Source organism: Dermochelys coriacea, chromosome 17 (assembly GCF_009764565.3).
Source record: "Dermochelys coriacea isolate rDerCor1 chromosome 17, rDerCor1.pri.v4, whole genome shotgun sequence".
NCBI classification, from domain to species: Eukaryota; Metazoa; Chordata; order Testudines; family Dermochelyidae; genus Dermochelys; species Dermochelys coriacea.
Window position 1 is genome coordinate 9311203 of NC_050084.1, and position 24817 is coordinate 9336019.

The following is a 24817-nucleotide window of genomic DNA, read 5'->3' on the forward strand; positions in this document are numbered from 1 at the left end:
TAAACCCTATTACATATATTAATATTTCTACCTTGCTGCCTCTGTTCAGCCAGAAGTGTGTAAGCCTGCAACAGCAGACACTGAAGTTTTATGCACTGGAATTAGCTGCTGCTCCTCTGGCTAGGATGGTGGAAGGAGTGAACTGTGGTGCTTCCCTTGGTTTAAGGGAATTGAAATATTACACTGCCATTTGTTCCCTAGGTCCCTTGGGGAGCAAATGTACCATAGCGTGTTGCCTTATCCCCTCTGCTCCCCCAGACCCAGAGCCCTTAACTTTCTGTAGGAGTTAAGCTGCAGCAACAGAAATCAAGGGCCTTATTCAACTTCCACTGAAGTCAGGGGAAGTCTTTCCATTGGCTTCTAAGGGCATTGGATCATGACATCATTGCTGGATTCCATTACAGCGCCCCTGGAGAGCAAAGATGTGGTCCCAGTCCCCTCTACCAGCCACCAGCAGAAAACGTGGAGAGAGAAGCCACCAAAAGTGTTCAGCTCCAGTTATAGCAGAACACTGTTTACTGTGAGAGTCTCATTTAAAAAGTGGCTTTACTATATGCCAGTTCCTTCATATGCATGTAAGTGTCATATACTGAACATTGCTTTTTCAAAAAGCCCCTTGAGTCAGCAATGTCTAAATTGCTATGAAACAAATATTTAAGTAGGAGGAGTTCCCTCCCTGCTCTGCACATAATATATAAAATGCACAGTCAAAACTTATTTCTACGATTTGACAATTGTACACCCAAATACAGTACTCCTCTGCACATTTGCTCCTAATCCCCTCTATTTCTGAGAGGCACTCCAACCTCTGTTAATCTACAAGGATATAGTAGCTACTATCCTGCATTTTTTGCAGGATTCAAGCACCTGACATTGATCAAAAGGAGCCCTGCGGATTTCACAGAGCACAACCCCTCCCATTTGCAGTCACACACAATGTGGCAACTACAAAAGTGGCCTATTTGGAACAGTAATATTAGGAAAGTTTTTAATGAGTTTTTAGCGGTCTTTTAACGCAATTTAGAAAATGAAAATACAGAAGGGAACCAGCACCATGTAACCAGCCAGCTCTCCACAAACTACCATTTGAGAACTTCTGATCTAAATCATCTTCATTTGAGCCTCTTTGAACAGCAATAATTGTTGCACTTCACCAGAATTTCACAGAAAGTACGAAGAAGATTGTGTTCGGCTCAATCCACTTTACTTAATATATAAAATTACCATTGCTCATGTTTTCTCTAGAGACACAGGCAAATAAACAATGCTACTACGCATATCTTAGGCAAAAATTGCAAACATGACTATTTACACTTTTTTTTTTTTTTGTTAACACACAACATCTATCCCAAATTTGGTCTTCAAGTAGGCACCTTTTGAACATTAATTCTTAGTCATCTCCCTAATCTTGACACTTCCTGCAGCAAGTGTTGATAAACTTCCTCTTTCTACGCAAAAAAATTCGATGCGAGAACAGTGGACCCTTTTAGAGCTCTTTAATGTGAAACACCCATTCTGACTGCTTTAGTTTTGAAACAGCAAAATGTTAACTTAGTATGTGAAGCTTGTTTACTACAGGAGACTTTATTGTACAGGTAAGGAACGGTTTTCATATGCTAAGATTTAACTGCTTTGGCTAACTAGTTGTTGATGTGACATTAAACAACTTGTATTTTGCAACTTGATGGTGTAGAATATTTTGTAATTAATTTTTGACTCATGTACAGTATTCTGTTTTAGAAAATGGTTTTCCTCCATGTGTTAGTGTTCTGAAGACATCTCCCTACTGTTCAAATATTGCTATTAGAACCTATAATTCTCAAAACCAAGTTCAAAGTCTAATCAACAGTTAACATTTTTAGATTACCTGGAATTTCCCCTGTGAATTATGTTAACAACCGTAAAAAATTTTATCAGTACCTTACTGAGCTCTGATGACGTTCACATGTAGAGAAGGAGAGCAGAGTAAGCACAAATGAGTGAAATATTTTTACCTGTTGCAAGTCTAAACATGAATACAGAAATCTGACATGTTCCCAGAAGTTTTAACTTACTGCCTGGATGTGTTTACACTCTGGTAAACACTCTCATAACATGTACATGAAAACATCTGTGCTTTTATTAATAACATGCACAATGAACTGAGTTCTCAACATTTTACCAATAAATGCATCTCTTTGTGCAATTTAAATATGGAAGGTACATCAAAAGAAGCAGGATGTATTAGGCATACCGAATATGTGCTTTATTAATCTCATCATTTAGACTGATGCTCTAATACTTGAACTTTAAACAGTAATAGCAAAAAACTCCACTCCATTATTGCAAGTGAATTTACATTAACATTTTTCCTCTCACTCCAAAAACCATTATGTATTCAGGAGTCCATTTATAACAATGATCTACTGTTGAAATTCTAGTTCCATTCCAGTAACTGTAGCAGAAAATCATAATTTAAAACTGATATGCTCCAAGTATTAATTTATAAAGAGAACTGAGAATGCAAGATAAAGGTTAAAAGTATTGAAAAGAAAGTACATTACATTTCAGGACATTGCTTGTAACTAACAAATGTTAAACAATGCAAAATCACCTGTTGTAATGAGCGGTTTAATTTGCATTTAATTTCCTGTTTACAAGTGAGGATCTGAACTTTTCAAGGAAATCTGACAATCCATACAGATCACTATTTCGACCTTTTTTTACAGTCGTCTCTCCTATGTCCTTTTTTGGCAAGGACACTGGCTGTTCTCTTTTTAAACAAAGCCACACAAGAGGAAATTTAGGATCAATGATGTTAGAAGTGCCCCTGCTCTTACTCAAGTCAGTCAAAACCTGACATTCATTTCAACAGAAGCAGACATGGTGTTTTAAAAGAATAGCAGGTCTACCATTTACATAGGTTTACATCAAACTTACTGTTGGTAGTCAAAAGTAAATTAATGAAGATAAACAAGATTTTAATTATAAAACAGAAATCTATAGTATAGCTCCAAAGTTAAAGCTAACAGTACTTTATTCTCTTTTTACTGTAGAAGATAACCACGCACTGCGTGTGGTCAGCAGAAGAGAAAGGGACACAAACCAAATAATCCTAATTTTCTTCTACGGACAATTGTGGAGATCACTTTCTACAGAGATACAGAGGCCTCCAACAAACCTGTCGTCAACTTTTTTCTGACACAATCAAGAAATACATCTATTAGTCTTGAAAAAAAAAATAAAGGAAATACAGCTCCCAAGTTCCTTTACCAATCAAATGAACTTGCTATCTTACACCAAATTGAAAAGCCATCAGCAGCTATCATGACACCTCATACCACTGTAACTGAAGAAAGTGAATCCAGTGATGGGAGCTGGTTAGCTGCATTGTTAATTGGCATAATTTTGTCTGGTATGATGATAGTTATTATTATAATTCTACTGTGGAAATGCTCAAAAAAGCCAGCTCAGATTGATCCAAACTGGGCAGGTCGCTCTCCATTTGCAGATGGAGACACACTTGATATCTCTGTGGAGTGTACTAAAGAAATGGAGCTGGCCACAAAACGTACATCAGTTCTCTCTATCTTGCCATGGAAATTTAACAAAAATACACCCCTGGATAATTCTAAAAGCTCTGAATCAAAAGAAAGACTTGAGAAGCCACCCTGCTGCAACACAAAGGAGAAGAGCAATCAATCTACCCCTGCACTAAAGGGAGGCTCAGGCCCATTAGCCGCCAACATTCCGGTTTCCTCTTCAAATATTATCAATGTGCCCCCACCTCCTGTTTCAGATGGACTGAGTGATGTATGCGACCCTCCACTCAACCCAATCCTTCCCCCACCCGAGTCACTTGATCTGCCACCTCCACCTGACTGGGTTAACGAAGTCCAGGAGAATCACTGTTCCGAAATCAGCAAATCTCTTGCATTTCAATCAGAAGCACAGAAAGAGTTTCCCCCTCCTCCTGACTTAACCCATCAAGATGTAAATTAACCATTGCTGCCAGCGTGGCCAGACCCTGGATAAACTGAAGGAGCCGGCTTTGCAACATACTTCACACTGTTCTTAAAAGTGTTTTGAAGCAAATGATTACATGAGAAGCAGAGATAAACAAGAACTATATGAAGTTACAGCTTTTATTAAACATTAGCTTTTCACAAATGGGAACCGCCTACTGATCTGCTTGAAACTAATGACTTCAGTACAGGATATGGATGGTAGCTAAAGAAAAAATGGGACTAAGCACGTAAATGGAGGTCTAGTATTTACAGATTTTAAAAGCTACGGAAACAAAGACATTCCATATATATAGTTTTCAAAATGCAATGAGTCTAGCTTTATAGAAAGACCGCTTCTAACTTTTATGTTTGTTTTTCCAGGCTGTATAACTTGAACTAACAGTCACTTTAGCAGCACACTTCACATTTACTTAATTTTAATAAAATGTTTGAATACAAAGGCATCTCAGTGACTTGTACTGAAATTAAAATTCACTAAATTTTCACTTGGATTAAACACAAAACCACTGATTAAAAGCAAAAGTCCAGTGCCTTGATGCACTTACAAACTTGTATGTTTTCCATATAAAATTTAGGTCTATTTACTGTATACTACTTGGCACTTCTATAGCACATAACTGAAGTATCTCAAAGCACTTCAACAACTTGTCCTCATAACATCGATCCAAAAGGGAGAGGAACCCTTAATGTTTTCTCTCTCCCTCTCTCTCTCTTTTTTTTTTTTTAAACTGACCAATGATTTGAAAGGTGAACTTATTTCCAATAGGCGTTTAGTTGCCAGCATCTCTTCAGTCTTTTTATAATATCAGGGTTTTTTGCAGCCTTGAGGTCAATTACAAACATTGCCATATGTAAGAGAGTTAACCCTGGGAAAGGTATTTACAGTAATAAGACTGAGACCCTATTGGGGGGGAGGGATAGCTCAGTGGTTTGAGCACTGGCCTGCTAAACCCAGGGTTGTGAGCTCAATCCTTGAGGGGGCCATTTAGGGATCGGGGGGGGGGGAATTGGTTTGCTTTGAACAGGGGGTTGGACTAGATGACCTCCTGAGGTCCATTCCAACCCTGATATTCTATGATTTTCTCAAAACCCAGGCAAGCACCCTAACCTGCATGTTATTCTATCCATGCTAATCTTGGATCCACCACGCTGGACTAATTCAAAAGGAGTCTAGTGGTCTTCTCTTTCTCACCCACTGGAAAGAAAAACCACTCATGTACGGACTCTTAATTATTTGCTAGAACAGTAAGAAATGTTAACTTTGACTAAAGATTGTGTTCAGAAAAAGGAAGCAGCTTCATATTTGTAGCTTAGCAGAGCAGAGAGTTGGGTGACTGTAGGTTTCCTAAAAAAAAGTTCAGCTAATGCTAAATACTTATCACTGGGGCATGTGCCTATGCAGCATTTATGGTTATTAAGACATTTTATAAATGTTAGTTCAGAGAAAATTGATTTAAGCTCGATTCAACTTTTAAAGATCAAGACATACAATGAAGGTCTATTCCTCTATCCACTCATTTCAGAGGAGTACAAAGGCCTGGTAATGTGGTTATATGTAATAGGAAGATAAAGTGCATCAGGAGTAATTATGAGCAATGTGGTACAAAAAGAGGGGAAGAGGAGAATGAGGAAGTCTATTTCTGGTACATAAAAAAAATTGAAAGAATTAGACTTCAGATGGATTTTAAACTGAGAGCCACAAAAGTCACTGAGCAAAAGTTCTCAAAGGAATAGGGTAAAAGTGTAATAATATTAAAGAGAACCAAATCCTATGATTTTAGCTGGAGTCAAATGGAGTTTTACGTGTAAAGATTGCAGAATTAGGCCTAGAGTTTGCAAAACAACTTAGTGAAAAGCTCTGAGCACAACAGAAATTTTTTAGCTGTAACATGCAAATCTCAACAAAAAGGACATAATTTGATACTTTCACAAGAGTTAAATTAATACAACATGCCATGAGCCTCAGAGTTAACTCTCATGTACTGTATGTTTGGACAAAGAATATTGATTGACGAATACATTTACAATGCCATAACCTTCAAGTGAAATAATGGTTTCTGCAAAGATGAGACTTTGTGGAATTTTATAACGGATCTTGCCCAAGAGAATTCTTCTGTGTGCTATATAGCAAAACCATATGTGACAGAATATAACTTATTTACAACACTTTAAACTCTTTAACCCTTTTACCAGCTTCAATAGCAATAGCTTCAACTGAATATATAATGTAAAATATATATATTGAAATATAATGAAAATATGTAAGCAGATCTGGAGATTTGCATCTTTAAAATGATTGCAAATGTCAAGAATTTGAACCAAGAAACAAGTTCTAATAGGACTCCTGAATATTGGATTAGCATGAAAAGTCTGTATTTAAGATCAATCAAAAAGAGACCCAAAAAAGAAGCAGCTGTATTACAAAGACAGATTCTCCATAAAGTGGATTCTTCAAAGATTCTAGGAAGAAATTATACAACATTTAAATAAAAGCTACTTTAGTTTGGAAAAAAAAAAGTCAGTCAGAGAAGGGAGTCTGTTCTTTAAAAAGCAGCTCTACTCTGAAAAGGGGGTTCCTGTAAAATATGGTGTCTTGGGATTCAAAGTTTATTGTCCCATAACAACAAATATGTAATTCACTCAGTTTAAAAGTAAAGATGTTTTTCTAACTGCCAGCTCTGAAAAGTCAAGTTGAAATTCAATTCAATTGTATTCTTTCTGGCTTATGGATCAACATCAGCAATAAAGATTCTGCTGGCCAATTCTGCCTTAAGTTTCACCTGAGCAGCCCTTTTATCAATAATGGGGTAGCAGAACACGGCCCTGTATTTGGATCTTCATTAACTATTTTGATGAGGACATATGATCCAGAAAAGAACTGAGCACACTGAATATTTCGTTTCATAGGGATAAGCTGCCAGATGCTGAAACCAGCTGCCCAGAACATTTCAGCAAAGAAGGGAACAGTTTATAATTCTAAGATTGCAGGCTCTTTGGAGCAAGGAGTGTGCATCTGTATTTGCCGCACAGAGCGTATCGTTAGCACATAATACAAAAATAGATAAAAGACTGCAAAGCATTTTTTAAAATTGTCATTGACAATAAAAAGCATTAAGTTTTACATCTACATTTTGTTCACTGACAGAGGAAAAACGAAGATAAAAATAGCTACATAAGATGCCAGAAACAATGTGTCATAAGGAAAAGCTTTATAAAAATTAAGGATTTTAAAAGGCACGTATTCTATAATCAAAATAAAAACTAATAGCATAAAGCTATACACTGATTGTTTGAGGGAAATTTAAATAAAGTCTCACTGAGGATATTTGTATAAATCCCAAACAGTACTATACTGTAGCTGACAGGATACACTGACAATCATTTTACAAGTGGAAAATTATTTTTATATGTATTTCAAATTTTAAAGTATTATGAAAGACTTTGGCTGTATAGTTTAAGAAGGCTGAAGCAGAGGAAGCCAGAGTTAAACTGTAAAGACATTATTACAAAAAAGTGTAGATTAAAATGAAAGTCCCAAGAACACAGCAGATATGAACAGCAGTTGTAAATAGGCTTTTAGGGGCAATCAGCAATTAAGCAAAACTGAGCTATAGAAATTCTACTGGATGTTATTTGTGTAGTCAGAGTTACAGGTTTCATTTTGATGGAGCCACATCTTGAAAAATATGCATACAGAGAAGATCAGTAACTCAATTAAAAACCTATTTTGTGGAGCATGCACCCCTTGCAACAAATTTGAATCAGCACCAACAGCAGCTCTGCAGTCCTCCGATGTAGTGCTGATCAGGTGGTTGCAGAGCCCCTGCTAACAGCAATATGATGCAGCTGAGGAGGAAAGCACAATCCACAGAGAGGAACTGTGGCTATTCTCTAGAACAAGGCGACCTTTAAGCATAAATCTTTCAGAGAAATGATGCACTGATACTGCAGAAGGAACTGTGGTAAGTGTGGGGTTTTTTGGTTTGTTTTTACTTGCAAAAACCTACTGCAAAATTAAAGATTTGGAAATAAGACTGAAAATACTGGTCTAACAATTGCATGCACCAGGAATTTGCTGCAGTGACAGTTAGAGATTTCATTCCAACATTAATTCAGGTTTCAAATATACATGTTGGCTAGCTTTAGAGAATGGGAGTAAAGTTGTATAAAGGAAGAACATTACTAATGTCTGTTCTGGAATAGAGATGTGGAATCAGAAATTCAGGTTTCAAATGAGTTTGTAACAAATTATCTAGAGGCACTTCAACAAATCATATTAAAACAAATACAATGTGCATGTGTGTGTGGGATTGCTATATTACTGCAGAGGTTTTTAAGACAGATCCATTTGACAGCCATTTTTTCATCCATCTGTGTAAAAGAGCACATTATTCCTAAAATAATATAGGCTTGAAATCACTAAAAAACAAAGCAGACATTGTATAACATTTGGAATAGACTTGCATTTTAGGAAGAAAGCCCTCAATTAAGCTCAAGGGGGAAAGGGAGATGAAAAAATGAGTCCTATTCTGCCAGACACATGCCTGTAAATGGAGGGATGCCTTGTAAACTATTATAAAAAGGACTGTACCATAAAGGGTATTTTTAGTAGTTGTTTTTTTACCCAATTTCTCCAGCAAGTCATCAGTGCAAAGATGATCCTTACAAATGCATTAAGTATATTATCTTTATTATAAGGGTGTCACTTTGGTATATTTAATTTCAGGCAAAATGGAATACCAGATATTGAAAACACGTCCTTGTCTACTGGTCCTTCTGATTTTTATTCCCACTGTTCTGTGCATTTGCCCTTCTAAGTGTACGTGCTCAGGAAACAACAGAAATGTGGACTGTTCTGGCAGAAACTTGACTACACTGCCACATGAATTTCAAGACAACATTACATATTTAAATCTGTCTTTTAACCACTTTGTTAATCTTGATCATCAGCTGACCCGGTTCACCAATTTGAGGACCCTTGACATTTCAAATAATTGGCTCAAGAACATTCCTGCTCATCTGCCCAAGTCTCTATGGGAAATGTACGCCATGGGTAACAATATTAAAGTTCTTCAGAAACTTGATACAGCTTACCAGTGGAATCTTAAAGTGCTTGACATTTCCAGGAATATGGTTGAAAGAGCGGTACTTATCAACAATACATTGAGTAGTCTCAAATTTCTCAATCTCAGTAGCAACAAACTTTGGACAGTTCCAACCAATATGCCCTACAACATAGAGACGGTGGATCTATCAAACAACTTCTTAATACAAATACTTCCAGGAACACTGGTGAGGCTGCTACATCTTACAAACATTTATCTGCACAACAACAAGTTCACATATATTCCTGACAAAGCTTTTGACTGGCTCTTTCAACTACAAGTCATAACACTTTATAACAACCCATGGTCATGCAAGGATAAGCAAAATATCCCTTACTTGCTAAAGTGGGTAAAGGAAACAGCAGCCATTGTGATAGGGGCTCCATGCCCCAATCAAACTGTGTCTTGGATTAATGCCACACCACTTTTGACTTCTCCCTCAGTTACAGACACTAACCTCATAGGTAAAGGAACAAAGGCAGCAGACACGAATGGCTCTCCAATGGCAAATGATCCAATCCAAGTGACAAAAATACGTGAACAATTTCGAGCAAATGAAGTTACATTAAGTGCTAACTTAAGCCGAACTGTATTATTTACAGGCACAGATAGACCATTACTCCTCTATCCAGAAGATCCGACTCCTCGAAAAGTTAGTTCGCATGAAGCAGCAGCCACACACACTATTTACATTAAAAATTCAACTGATGTGAACTCAAGCATGATAAGTTCAACAGGATCATCCACTATTCCCATGACCCTAAGTATTACCAGCAAAATGCTAACAAACTACTCTAAAATGCCTCAACAAAGCACAACCGTTACCTTAAGGAAAGAGGAGTCCACCACAAATATTTTTAACACTCATGCGCCCTCCAAAGCAAGCATTTGTGAGGTGTATTCATTCTATGTTGTAATGCTTAATGCAGTGGCAATTCTGATTGGCTAAGGGCTTGCATTTTCTTCTGAAAATTAACACATTTACTCCAGCAATAAATAGTTGGAGCAAAACCACTCAAGTCTAAGAGTGAATCAAATACAAGAAAGTCAGTTTTGAAATTTTGACTCTGCTCTAAAGAAAGTAACCATTCTAAAAGAAAAAAGTGCACAATTTATGTCTTGATACTAAGCTGCTACTTATTTTAATGTCGTACTGAGTAAAACTAACCTATCAAATGCTTTGTTTTTATGAAATGTGCTTATTTTGTATTTACATTTTTAATTTTCCTTGCACAAAAATAAAACATCGGAATTTTATGTATTGGTTTTATGTATGTTTTTGTCATTAAACATCTGGAAAAAATAAAAGGCCTGTAACATATCTGCTTTTTCTTGCTTGATTTGCCAATCAGCAATTCTTGTCATACAGCTGTGCTGATCCTTTGCAAGTTAAAATGAACTGCAAAAGAGGGTGAGGGGGAATAAACTAAACAAAACCTGTTTCACTCGTCAAAAGTTATTTGTGGAAATATGGTTGGCATATATATGTCTATGTTTACTTCATAAGTATGAAAGATATTTTAATCTGAATGAAGAATCACAGTTTTAAAGTCAGGAATTAAAAATAAATTATTTTGGTATCTACTGGATTGGAAAAAACCAAGAAACGCAGCATGGTCTAGTTTTTTTGAAAGGAGAAATGAGCATCAAAGGAACGGTTTCTCTTCCTGGCTCTCTCACTGACAGACCTTCGGCATGTCGCTTCACATCTCTGTCTCTAAAATTCCCCAGACTGTTAAAAGGGGATAATATACACCCACTATGAAATTCTTGGATAACAAGTACTGTAAATAAAAAAGTGATTGGGAAATGCAATTCTTTTAAATTTATTTCAAGTACATCTCTAACAAACTAAAGCAACTTACTCCATTATATTTAAAAGGAAAGTCATTGCATAATTGGTTCATGATGCACCTTCATACTAATTTTGATCTGCAAAATGAACTGCAAGCAAGTTTACCTATGCAAGATTACACAGCATATGTCAATTACAGTAATTATATGATGATCAACTAATTAAATAGTAGAATGTACTTATTTGTCATTGAGACAAACTCTTATGTTTTGAGAGCCATCAAGGCCTAGAAGGCACAAAATTTGAGAGGAACTCTCTAATCAGTTTTGTTTTATGTGCCCACTTCCTTGTCTCAAGAGAATGAGCTCATAATTTAGCATGAGCATTATATTCTGCACACTACTGAGCTGAGCTATACTTATGTGCCTGGTTCCATGTACTCTGCTGCAGAGTAGCGCTAAATTGTGCAGCAAAGGTACTTGATATACGCTACTGAAGTTCTGCAACAATGCGAAATACAGAGGAAAAACTACTGGAAAAAGTTCTACTGAATTTATAACTAAGGCTATGATTTTTTTCCATGGAGATCATGGAAATCATGGAATCCGTGACTTCCAGCAACCTCCGTGAATTCAGCCCCAGAGGCTGGGAGCTGCAGAGTCCCCCCGCCACCTGCAGAGCGCCCTCACCGCCGAGTTGGGTACCCCGCAGCTCCCGGCCGCCCCCCCCGCAGAGCTCTGAGGTGCCACAAAGGCAGTGGGGAAGACGGGACGGGACGGAAGCAGAGTTCCAAGTGGTCCCGCAGCTGCCCAGCCACTGCAGGCGATGTGGGGACCCCACAGCTAAGCTCCCCATTTTGTCATGGATATTATTAGTAAACGTCAGGGACAGGTCATGGGCTTCCGTGAATTTTTCTTTATTGCCCCGGACCTGTCGTGACATTTACTAAAAATATCCATGACTAAATCTTAGCTTTACTTATAACTATTACTCACTTAATATTTCATTATTTCAATCCTTTGTTAATGTTTTCCCATGCATTTCAGGCAGTTGCTTAATTCCCAGCATGCCACAGGATCCAGCATGAGGGTGCAGCAAAAACCAGGAAACCCCACTAAAATTTAAGTTCAGCATGCTATACTCCCTTTTGGCTGTCAGGCGAGGGATATAGAACATTTACAACCCTCCTTTTAGCTATCTAAGAAGTGGAAGGAGTCAATGGAGAGGGGCACTGTAGTAATGAAGTGGGAATTGAAACCCAGGCACTTGGAGATAGGGAGTAGCTGGGAGGACCTTTCAGACGTGCTGCAGGAGTTGCTTGAATTGAGGATACTGTTGGAAGCCACTGGTCTGCAGTGCCTTTGTCAGAGAAGCTGGTCAGGGGAACTCCACATCAAAATTGAAGCACAGCATCGAGGTGGGGCATGCACACTGAAAACAGAACCGCCTCTGTTTCCTTTGTACAAGAGGAAGAGGCTGGCAGGAAGCGTTATTCTATCTGCTGTGAATGTGCAAGCTCCAGGCCAGTTGCTAAAGCAACAGACAGAGGGCTGCAAAATTTTCATGAATAACCATCTCTGCTTTGGAGCTGCCTCTAAAGGTAAATTCTAAATCTAATTCCATGGCCATTGGAATCATAATTCACAAGACTTTATCTACGTGAACAATATTTCTATGATCAAAAACGGTCAGAAAGGGATGAGCAAGCAAACTGCTTATATTTTAACATCTAACTGCAAAGTATATGTTGAATGATGAGACTAAAAAATTCAGTTATTCCACGGACATCCAATTACAGTTTTTAAAATTGCAGTCAATTGAGTTATTGGTAGTGCTCCTTTGAAGAAAATAAATATTCACCATAACCATTACATATCCTCCAAACGCCTCACTGCTATATCCTTAAGGATAGGTTAAGACCATACCATCACATCTCTCAATAGTCTTGGCTTTCCTATGCAAATAGGTCATCCCTTTCTGAACATTGTACCCAGTTCAAAGTTAAAACTTCTGGTGTTAAGGAGGAAAATTGGGGCAGTGACCTAATAAGAGCAAACCTAAAATGTTACCTTGACACTTTGTGTGCATCTCCTTTTCAGTCATCAAGTTAATTTACAATTAGATTGTGCCATTAATCTCAAAACCCACAGAAATTTGCAGATAGCTAAAATATGTATGTCCACCCACAACAGAAAAGCAGCTACTTCTTGGGTGAAACTAAGCAACTAGGAAGCCGTTTAGCATCTAAGAGTACCTAACAGTTGGCACAAGAGAAGAAAACTTACAAAAGATCAGGAAGACTGTATGGAGAATTTAGGTAAACAGAATGTAATTACTCAAGTTGAAATGTAAACAATCTTAGCCCTTAAGAGCTTACCAGGTAACTTCAATGACTGTATAAAATCAGGGCCAACAGAAGCGTCTCATGATAGGCAAAGCCAACCCTTCCTATCTGCCATTGAGTCTGATGTAACAGATGTATCCACTGGTGTCAATAGGCTTTGACCAAAATTTTACCTCAAGTCTACTCACACATCATCAGGTGTATTCCATGCCACTGGTCAGGACATTTAATAGATGGCACTGCCAGCAGCACAACGACCCCTAGCATGCTGATGCATTAGCTTAGTACCAATTGGGGAGGGCGGGGGGCAGGAAGGGAAATGACATCGACCATCTACCACTTCCTGAATCAGATATTTCTTGGAAATCTCCCCTTCACAAAAAATGGTCAAAACCTGCTTAACTTGTGAGATATGACAGAGGTCACAGAACAAGACGAAATGATTGGACACACCTTGGGTACAATCAGAAGCATTCTCTTACACTACATAGACACTAAACTCGCTCTTGCTGCACAATTCATTTAATCATGTCAAGTTCTGTTGGGTGTGACAGAATGAATAATGGAAGCAACTCTGAAATGTCTGAGCGTGTGTGCAAAGAACACTTAGTTTATGTTCAGTAAATGCTAAATGCAGTCTAGGAAAAATCCTCTTGTCCAGCAGGTCCAGGACAACCAAAAACTTGGTTAGGGCAGGTGATTACTGCATACCAGCTGCTACATGGTTACCATATTCGACATAAGGCTGGAGATGGAAATTGGCCTCCTGTGTTTTCTTCTGGCATTTTGTGGTTTCCTCGTAATGCAGAGGGACAGGGGCTGAGGCAGGTGAGGAGTGAGTGGCAACAATATTAGCAAGTAGTCACAGCTAAGAAGTCATCTGAAGCAGTCGTGAATATGTGGCAGTAGAGAATCTGCTCATAGGTGGAAAGGGAACAGTATGCAGCCCCTTTCATGTTAACGCAAAAAAACCAAACCAAACCAAACCCTCCCCAAATCTTAGGACCAGCCCTCTGTCTTAAACTTACCTAAACTAGGGATAAGTTAAGAGGTCCTCTGGTCAATAGGCTGCTTGCAGTAAAGCAGGCTGAAATCATATGGCTCTGCCTGTACTGTTGCTGAGCAACTAGAATTCATAATGGATAACTCATTTGCCTACTTACTCACTGCTCTAACAGCAAGTCATTTGCATTCAAGATAAATGTGAAGAAAATAAAGAAATCAATTAACATGAATGCAAATACACAGGATTACCAGACACATGCACTAGCTTCAGATTTTGTTCAGTACTGTATTTGCTTTAATTCCATTCCTTGATTACAAATATATTTTCACACTTTTTTTTAAGCACTTGTTGCCATGGTTGCACACAAACATCACAAAGCCCTGACAAAAAACAATGTTTCAATTTGACTCTTCTGGGTGTGGACACAATGGAATCAGTTTTTGCTTTTTTAAAATGGTAAAATCATTCCACCCAAATCACCCCTAAGAAAATGGTCTTCATCAGGTGTAAATTTTTTCAAAATACTTATAAAAACACAACACACCATCATCGTCAAGTGCATAAAATGTTTTAATGTTAGTTTATTCGATGCATATGCTAACAATTTTGGATTTTTTTTTAACTTAATTTCATTTCAGTACTTAAACACTATGTCACTTTGTGCATATTAATGGCTCATCTTTAGCAGCAACTCTTAATTGTTACTCAATAGTTACAGCTTGCAACTACAGTAACTCCTCACTTAACGTCCTCCCACTTAACGCTGTTTCAAAGTTACATCACTGCCCAATTAGAGAACATGCTCATTTAAAGTTGTGCAATGCTCCCTTATAACATTGTTTGGCTGCCTGCTCTGTAAACTGCATGTAAGATTTTGTGGAAGAGCAGCAACTTTACAAGGGAGCATCGCACAAGTTCCTCTTCTCCGCCTCCTCCCACTCCCTCCAGAGCTTCCCCTGCCGCCAAACACCTGTTTGGCAGGGCTCAGTACTTTCTGGGAGGGAAGGGCAGGAGCGGGGATGCAGTGTGCTCCAGAGAGGAGGTGGAGTGAGGGTGGGAAGAAGTGGGCCTGGAGTGGAGCGGGGACCAGAAGAGGCAGGCCTGAAGCATCCCCCAGCCAAGTCGGCACCTGTTCTTCTCCAGGTAAGCTGCCACTACTGCTGTGAAGGTGCTTCCTAACATCCTACAATGCAGCAGGCTGTGCCTGTGTGAGGTAAGCCAGGGGCACTTCCCAACCACAGTACAGTACACTACTGTACAGCATATAATGCCTTTTGTCTGCCCCCCAAACATTTCCTTGGAACCTAACACACCACATTTACATTAAATCTTATGGGAAAACTGGATTAGTTTAACATCATTTCGCTTAAAGTTGCATTTTTCAGGAACATAACTACAACGTTAAGTGAGGAGTTATTGCATATATGCTAGTATTGCCAGGCTGACACTTTAGACAAAAATTAGCAATTTTTAATTTAATAATAGGAAGTTAGCAATTGTAATAGATGATGGATTAAAAATTTTAAATGTTACTTAGGAGACCAAATTCTACTGAAAGACAACAGGACATAAGCTCCTAAGTCACTTCTCAAAACAGTGCTTTGAAAAATGTTACCAAAATTATGACAAATAATTATTGCCTCAAAGACATTTAAAACGAAAAGAAAAAACACCTCTGCAAAAATCTCTCTCCAGACTGTAGGAGTGTTAAACACGTGGACTGTAAACTGGGTTTGGCCTGCACCACAATTCCAGATTTTCTGGAACCTAAGATTAAATTTCAAAAGCTTCTAGCACTTAGAGCTGGAGAGATAACCTTCCAAAGGCTAACACAGTATAATCAATGCAGTGATCACAGTCTGAGTCCATGGACTGTCTGACTCATAGGTATGAACTCCCACGTCCCCAATTAATCCATTTAGAGTGTCACTCCATTTACAGTGTCAGCTTTTAAGAGCAATGTTAAAACTTCAGAGTCAGTATTCAGGGGTGTTAAAAACACCCCCCCCCCCGAACAACAAAAAGTTTTGCAGGAGAAAAGCACCGGTTGGAGCACTCTCCTGCTGACGAAGCCGCTCCCACTTGTGGGGGGATGGAAGCTCAGCACAGCTGTGTCGCTAAAAGCTCCGTAGTGTAGCCAAAAAAGGCAGAAAGGGTTGAGTCTAAAGGGGAGCAGATTTTCTCAGTGAGTGATGCATGCAAGAAGGCATTGAAAAAATTACCAACCCATTTATTACATACAGCCCATGTTCTCCCCTCAACTTCTGTGCAAACCTCTTCTTGACATTCATGTGCATTCCACAGCGCAGCATGGGGAGTACACCATTCTGAATGTAAACTCCACTGCCTAATTACCCACAGAATTTGGCTGCCTCTTCCAAATAGGTTTGATAGTCTTTATTGGGGGAGGATGGGGGTGGGGGGACTTGGCCTAACATAAATGCCTTTATATCACGAGACAGGGCTTAGATAAGGAGCTAAAAGTCACAACCAGGACTATAACACTAGATAGGTCACCAATCAGCGATTAAGTTTTTTTAGTACAACTATACAACGAAAAAATCAGTTAGTACCAGACATTAGACAGTGCTCTCAAGCATTAATTTTCATGAGGAAAAAAAATGCCCTTGGTTTGTATTAATTCCTCAATCCAAGCACGGCAAAAAGGAAATTAAGAAAAATTAAGCTGTCATCTGCAAAAGACTTCCACCCACCCTTGCCTATCTGAGGCACATATTCATCTTTAATATTTCTATTAATATTTGAATCATAGCTTTTCAACACTTTAATACAGTTTTACAGGAATGAAAAAGTGAAACCTTGCATTCAAGTGTGGACAGAGCAGATCCCATATTTTTTCTAGAGCCATTATAATCTCGCAGGTATGTAGGTAAATATTTATATTGTTCTACAGAACCTTCAAATACTTGGCCTTATTCTTTCTAAATCACATTTCTTCAGCCATGTCCGAGACACTTAGGCCAAGTTCTAATCTTTTGTATCCATGCTGCTCATTGACCCCAATGGATATGCAAAGGTGAATTTAGTGCTTAATCAAGTCATGGGCTTAACCCCTTGTCAAGATGGAACTCAAAAATTACTACGAGTTTATAAAAGTTCAGTAATGACTGAGAAGAAAAACACCTTTTCATAGATCAAACACATCCAAACTTTGGAGCAAAATTCACCTTTGGGCTGACAAGCAACGTAAATAAGATCAGCATATTTCTCCCCACTCCGCCAGAAAGTTACATGCCTGTAAAATTTGTTAGCAATTTAGCAGGAACTCCGAGAACAGAGGTTTTTCCCCAATTTTTTCCCTGACACAGCTAAGAGTAAGAAACAGATTCGTTATTTATTTGCAACATAATGTGAGCCTCATTCAAAAATTAATTTATCTAATCCCTTACCATCATTCAACACACTATATGTAAAGAGACACTATACCACCAAAAATGTACCTTAATTGCATGCTTGATTTTCTAAAATTCTTTTCCTACAACAAACTCTGGGCTGGTTATGCCCTCTTGCTTGACCTAAATAAGCAAGGAGCATCCCATATTTCTACATAATAGTCCATCATGTCCTGAAGCTTCAGAGAACTCCTTGAATGCTGCTGATTTGGATCAAGGCATAAGCGCATTCTTGGAAATTTTGAAGGTTAAAATGCTTTCAGGGAATTATTTTACTTCCTTTAATCAATGCTGATTAGAATTTTTAAAAGAAGTTATTTACCTTGGGAAACAGAAATCCAATCAGACATAGGTAAACAAGGAAACCAGGCCAGCTATTTGTTGACTTTTTTATTACATCATTATGAAGTGATACTTAAATAGTAGGAAAGAAATTTAAAATTAGCGACAGCACTTTCAGAGTCCAAGGATATCTAGCAACTGAATTCATTTCTCCCTAAAGAGGATCTGAAACAATAAAAACGTATGAAATTATATGATTTGTTAAAATTGTCTCAGCCTTCAATAAATGGTATTAATTGCTTAATTTTTACCTGGCTTGTGAACTTTACCTTAAGTATTTTGAGCTTGGAAACAGACAACTCAAAGCCTGATGGCTTGATATTTTATAAGGAATCATACTTTAGATTGGCTAGTCGTACCTATGTTTTATGTAAATTTTGCTTACAAATTGAGAACTGTGCTGATCTCAGAATCTTTTGTTAAAATGTAAAATAATTGAATATTTATTGAATAAGTACATGTGAAGCTTATATTATTCTGCATTTTTTGACTTGACAATGTTATACTAATTGATCTCATGCCTTTTTAGTAAATACTTCTTTAAAAAAATTTCTCCAAAAGGAAGTAAATTGTACAAAAAGTAATAAACTGAGTAAATGGGAGTCAAGTTTTCCAAAAGGCTAAAATTTTTGCACTGTCTGATGTATGTGATTAAGGAATCATGGCTGGTATGTTCAAGCAAGTTTATTGCTCCCTTTGCTTTATTCAGACCTGACAAGAATCATATTCCCATTGTGATTTTTTTTTAATCCTTATGTGCTACAAAAAAGGCCATACAATGCTATGTGTTCAGGTAGGAAGGAGGGACTCTGATAGCAGTTGCAAACAGGATTCTCTTTACAAGCCAATGTTTTTGCTTTTCCTCCCACATTTATATGTACGGAGAGAAGAACTGGAAGACGACCACTTGAGTTTTACTATTTGAGTACAGTGTATCAGGAGAGCAGTGAGCTAAATCAGTCTGCTGTTTACCAGAAAAACAAAAAGTTTTAAACTTGTGATATTGCTTCCACCCCACCACCCCCAAAATAGAAGGAAGATGCCATTCAAATCACACCTGGCTGTCCTTGTTCTCATGCTATGTGAGCTCCATTTAATTAACGATTACAAGACTGTTGGTCTGGATAGCGCGTGGGCAATGCTGGCAATAAGACAACCCAGCCTGCCAAGAAGGACAAGACTGCACCCTGACAGCCAGCTCACCTCCACTACCCACCCCACCAGCAAGGACAAAGACAAGGAAGTCTCCACCACCCGACACAACAAGGACAATGCTCTACCAACCAGATAATCTCCAAAGAATTCGACATTGAAAAGCGATACAACTCATCACCGTGGATGATGCTACAATCCCTTCGATGTTTACTATTGCATCACTGATGTCAACTCTTCTCAGCACCACTTTACCAAGTGGGGTGCATTTTCATCCTTTCAGTGGGCTCTGCAAACTTTTCAGATTAATTCTTAAATTATGTGATATTATGCCATATGCAACTCTTCGTTAAGACGTTTTCCTACCACTGCAGTTCTGTTGTCACCCCACTGTCAGCTCCATTATGCACCGGTGTTTAGTTCATCACTACCCCCAGCATGTTATGTAGGTATCAAGATTTTCCTAGACTATGATTATCAAAACTGTGGGATTCTCAGGGAGCTGGGTTATATGGGGTATTTGCTCCTTGTATTTGGTTTTCTGCTTTTAACCCAAGCCGGAGTGTGCTGTGATAATGGGGTGATGGATTCTGTATAAATACCTGATGTTCTTATTGGTATCAAGTCTGAAAGATGGTTCACCTAAAACTATTTAACTTCTTTATATACAATAGTGCAGATTTAGTATTTTATTGCTCACATGGCCTTATCTAGTTTTTAAACAAATATTCTAAATAGTTTTATGTTATTCACAGCAATTAAAAATAAGTTGAGGTTGTCCAATTAGAAGCAAAAATTCCACTATTACCCGTGTTATTTTAAACCAAGTGGGGCGGAAAAAAAAAACCTAAAAATTCTTTGAAAGCTACTACAAATTCTTCAAAATTTGATAGGCGTTAAATACCATAATGGATGGAAGCATGATAGTAAAAATAACATCCACATAGAGTGGAGAGCTACTTGTTCCATTACTTTTGTTTCAAGGAACTTTAAACACATCATCATCATCATCATCATCATAAATAAATAAAGGCAGCATTTACAATGATAGCTACTAATTCTACAAATGAACAAACAAGACAAAGGAGAGGAAAGGTAAATTATTTTCTTGGATTCATGCTCAGGTACTGCCTGGAGTGTGCCAGCATTCAGCATGCTTTCTTGGCAAACAAGAGGAGAAAAACCTGTCTCTCCTGAAAGGCTTTTCACATCCAACAAGTCAGTTTATTTATTTGTATTAAGCATGACCATTCAAAGTTAATCTGTTCACATCTGTACTCAAATATTCAGGACTGAATAATTAAGACACTCTAAAATGAAGCCTTAATGAAAAAGCAATACAACAAACACTACCTATGCCTTGTAAAAGTGTTAACATTCTTGTATTAAAGACAGACATGCCAATTTAAAATCCCTTGCAGTTCTACTTACTTGGTCAAGCTTTTAAAAAAAATTCTTTAAATGTTTTAGGTACCATTTTTTAAGTTGTTTCTTTGCCATATTGCTATGACACAATTACAATATGACTCTATTCTGCAGTTAAAATAAAACAGTTTTTTCATATAATCAAACAGCCAAAAACCTACATAGCTGGTCTCTCTACAATTTTTGGTTTTAAATTGAATACAATTTTACAATATTGAAAATGGAAGCACTCTCAATTACATATTTTCTGAAAAGTTTGTTCTCCCATATTAGCTCTCCCAAGCATCAATCATGGTTCCAGCAGCGCTTTGGTCATCAAAATCATCTCATTTTCTTAGCAAGCTCACCTTTTTTCCATTCCTGCCTAGAGAGAATACAATTGTACACGCTTCCACTTAATCATGTATAGCTTTCTTTGTAACTCATGGATGGGTTCTTCCTTCTTCATTGCTGCTCAGCAAGAAGTGGGGGGGGGGGGGAAGAAGGAAGAACGGGAAAAACCATGTAATCCAACCTAAGGAGGCTCAAAATGCACAGCTTTCTAATTGTCACCCTTTAATAGTCCTGTTCTCTTAGTTTTTGAAAATTTTCCTCATTTGTGGAACTGTTCATACAAGAAAACTTCCACAGCCAAACAGGACAAAACCTGGTCCAGAGTCAGGAAAGAGGATCAACAATGTCAATGCCAGACCTCACACAAAAACCAGTTCCCATGAACACGATGCCAACTCTCAAACATGCAGCCAAGCTCCAATCAAGACAGCCTTTTAAGACTCCATAGTTGTAAAAAAGTAACCTCTAGCTCAGACACACAGATGGAGAACCCACGGTAAGCCTCTCAGCTGAATCTCTTGTTGTCAACCGGAAGGGCACATATTTCTTAGAGAATAAAAGATATCTATTTGTTGGGTTGCAGGAAAGAAGGTAGCACACTTGGGAGTCTTTTGTGGAAGAGAGGTCAGAAATGGAGGCAAGTCCTGGGGAGGAAAAAACTTATTCTTAAGCAAGTGAGGATACACAAAAAGGTTCAGTTAAACAACAAAACCTGTGTCTCAGCCCAGAACCATTTTATCGGAGCACACCACAGAATTAAGCACACAGAAAGGTCTCCCTTTCCTCTAGTCTCCAGGGACTAGATTTGTGCATTTGATTTTTATTCATGTTATTGTGGGACGGCTGAGCTGAAGGAGTGGGTTTTGCATAGTCCTCTGAAGGAACTGAGATTTGTGGTCATCCTGACATCTCGACACAGAACGTGTGACCCAGAAACCAAGAAAGCTCTGTCTATTAAATAAATCACATGGGGCTGACGGTTCCACTATACTTGTGCAATGGAGCCGTCACAGGAAGTCATGACCATGAGAGATCAGGTGGTTCCTCAGATAACTTGGGCCAGTCTTGCATACAACTTTAGAGAGATCAACTGACACTTTGACACACCCCTGGAGCCCCGACCTGGGGTATTCTATCTGCTACCCAAGATCCATTAACCTGGAAATCCTGGACGCCCCATCATCTCAGGCATTGGCACCCTGACAGCAGGATTGTCTGGCTATGTAGACTCCCTCCTCAGGCCCTTCGTTACCAGCACTCCCAGCTATCTTCGAGACACCACCGATTTCCTGAGGAAACTACAGTCCATTGGTGATCTTCCTAAAAACACCATCCTAGCCACTATGGATGTAGAAGCCCTCTACACCAACATTCCACACAAAGATGGACTACAAGCCGTCAGGAACAGTATCCCCGATAATGTCACGGCTAACCTGGTGGCAGAACTTTGTGACTTTGTCCTGACCCATAACTATTTCACATTTGGTGACAATGTATACCTTCAAATCAGCGGCACTGCGATGGGTACCCGCATGGCCCCACAGTATGCCAACATTTTTATGGCTGACTTAGAACAACGCTTCCTCAGCTCTCGTCCCCTAATGCCCCTACTCTACTTGCGCTACATTGATGACATCTTCATCATCTGGACCCATGGAAAAGAAGCTCTTGAGGAATTCCACCATGATTTCAACAATTTCCATCCCACCATCAACCTCAGCCTGGACCAGTCCACACAAGAGATCCACTTCCTGGACACTACGGTGCTAATAAGCGATGGTCACATAAACACCACCCTATATCGGAAACCTACTGACCGCTATTCCTACCTACATGCCTCTAGCTTTCATCCAGATCATACCACTCGATCCATTGTCTACAGCCAAGCGCTACGATATAACCGCATTTGCTCCAACCCCTCAGACAGAGACAAACACCTACAAGATCTCTATCATGCATTCCTACAACTACAATACCCACCTGCTGAAGTGAAGAAACAGATTGACAGAGCCAGAAGAGTACCCAGAAGTCACCTACTACAGGACAGGCCCAACAAAGAAAACAACAGAACGCCACTAGCCATCACCTTCAGCCCCCAACTAAAACCTCTCCAACGCATCATCAAGGATCTACAACCTATCCTGAAGGACGAGCCATCGCTCTCTCAGATCTTGGGAGACAGACCAGTCCTTGCTTACAGACAGCCCCCCAATCTGAAGCAAATACTCACCAGCAACCACACACCACACAACAGAACCACTAACCCAGGAACCTATCCTTGCAACAAAGCCCGTTGCCAACTCTGTCCACATATCTATTCAGGGGATACCATCATAGGGCCTAATCACATCAGCCACACTATCAGAGGCTCGTTCACCTGCGCATCTACCAATGTGATATATGCCATCATGTGCCAGCAATGCCCCTCTGCCATGTACATTGGCCAAACTGGACAGTCTCTACGTAAAAGAATGAATGGACACAAATCAGACGTCAAGAATTATAACATTCAAAAACCAGTTGGAGAACACTTCAATCTCTCTGGTCACTCGATCACAGACCTAAGAGTGGCTATACTTCAACAAAAAAGCTTCAAAAACAGACTCCAACGAGAGACTGCTGAATTGGAATTAATTTGCAAACTGGATACAATTAATTTAGGCTTGAATAGAGACTGGGAATGGATGAGTCATTACACAAAGTAAAACTATTTCCCCATGGTATTTCTCCCCCCCCACCCCACCCCCCACTGTTCCTCTGATATTCTTGTTAACTGCTGGAATTAGCCTACCTGCTTGTCACCATGGAAGGTTTTCCTCCTTTCCCCCCCCTGCTGTGGGTGATGGCTTATCTTAAGTGATCACTCTCCTTACAGTGTGTATGATAAACCCATTGTTTCATGTTCTCTGCGTGTGTGTATATAAATCTCTCCTCTGTTTTTTCCACCAAATGCATCCGATGAAGTGAGCTGTAGCTCACGAAAGCTTATGCTCTAATAAATTTGTTAGTCTCTAAGGTGCCACAAGTACTCCTTTTCTTTTTGCGAATATGACTTTGTATTCAATATCAGAGCTCTCCTCCAGTACTTTACCCCTTTCTATTTGTACCTTGATCCTTGGCTCCCATTAGCATCCTTATAGAAAAGCAGCATAATATAAGAAAAGATCATTGTCCATTTTTGCAATCTCACCATACAGCAAACAAAACAAAATCTAGATAATTACAGAGTTATTTCTTGATTTTCAATCTACTGGCCAAAGGAAGGGCAGCAAGCCAGTTTTAGAAAAACGAATCTAAGCTTTCACCTAAACTCTGACCCACGTTTCAGCTGACAGTTTTGAAAAGGATCCAGTCAGGATAGTGACTGTCCTTTCAATCCCTTCCCACTGTGGCCCTTTCAATAGGCTCCATCCCTCCCTGAGATATGCCTCACTGAACATTTTAAGAGTCATCCAAAACTGCATGCAAGGTCACAATATTTCATCCTTCTCCTCCAATTTTACAAGCTTTCTATTTTTATTTATAAAATGTCCCTTCTGGAAGTACATTTGATACAGTACACAAACAGGGATAAGTACATATCTGGAGGAAAAGGTATCTTACAATTTCTCCTCTCCCCTTTCTCTCTCCTTCCATTAGACAAATTCTTAAGATACTTAAGGCTTGTCTACACTTATATTTTATAGCGTTCTAACGTGCTGGCTCAGGGGTGTGAAAAAATCACCCCCCTGAGCACAGCAAGTCTGAGCACTAATGTAGACAGGCTCCGAGTGCTGGGAGCCACGCTTCCAGGACTCGGAGCTAATCCTCTCATGGAGGTGGATTACCACGCTTGCACTTCAAAGCGCTGCCATGTTTCCAGTGTAGCCATGCCCTTAGAGAGCTCATAGTGCAG

General features: G+C 39.0%; 3 protein-coding genes across 3 annotated transcripts in view; 2 read left to right on the plus strand and 1 right to left on the minus strand.

Moving 5' to 3' along the window:
* The window catches only part of NF1 (neurofibromin 1), a 169391-nt gene that overhangs the window by 54523 nt on the left and 90051 nt on the right, over window positions 1-24817 (minus strand).
* On the plus strand, window positions 137-4450 carry EVI2B (ecotropic viral integration site 2B). The gene is made up of 2 exons (XM_038375340.2): window positions 137-1595; window positions 3036-4450. The coding sequence occupies exon 2, from the start codon at window positions 3307-3309 to the stop codon at window positions 3979-3981; it is 675 nt and encodes a 224-aa protein (XP_038231268.1). The 5' UTR covers window positions 137-1595; window positions 3036-3306; the 3' UTR covers window positions 3982-4450.
* OMG (oligodendrocyte myelin glycoprotein) lies at window positions 6271-10552 on the plus strand. The gene is made up of 2 exons (XM_038375338.2): window positions 6271-7969; window positions 8734-10552. The coding sequence occupies exon 2, from the start codon at window positions 8739-8741 to the stop codon at window positions 10059-10061; it is 1323 nt and encodes a 440-aa protein (XP_038231266.1). The 5' UTR covers window positions 6271-7969; window positions 8734-8738; the 3' UTR covers window positions 10062-10552.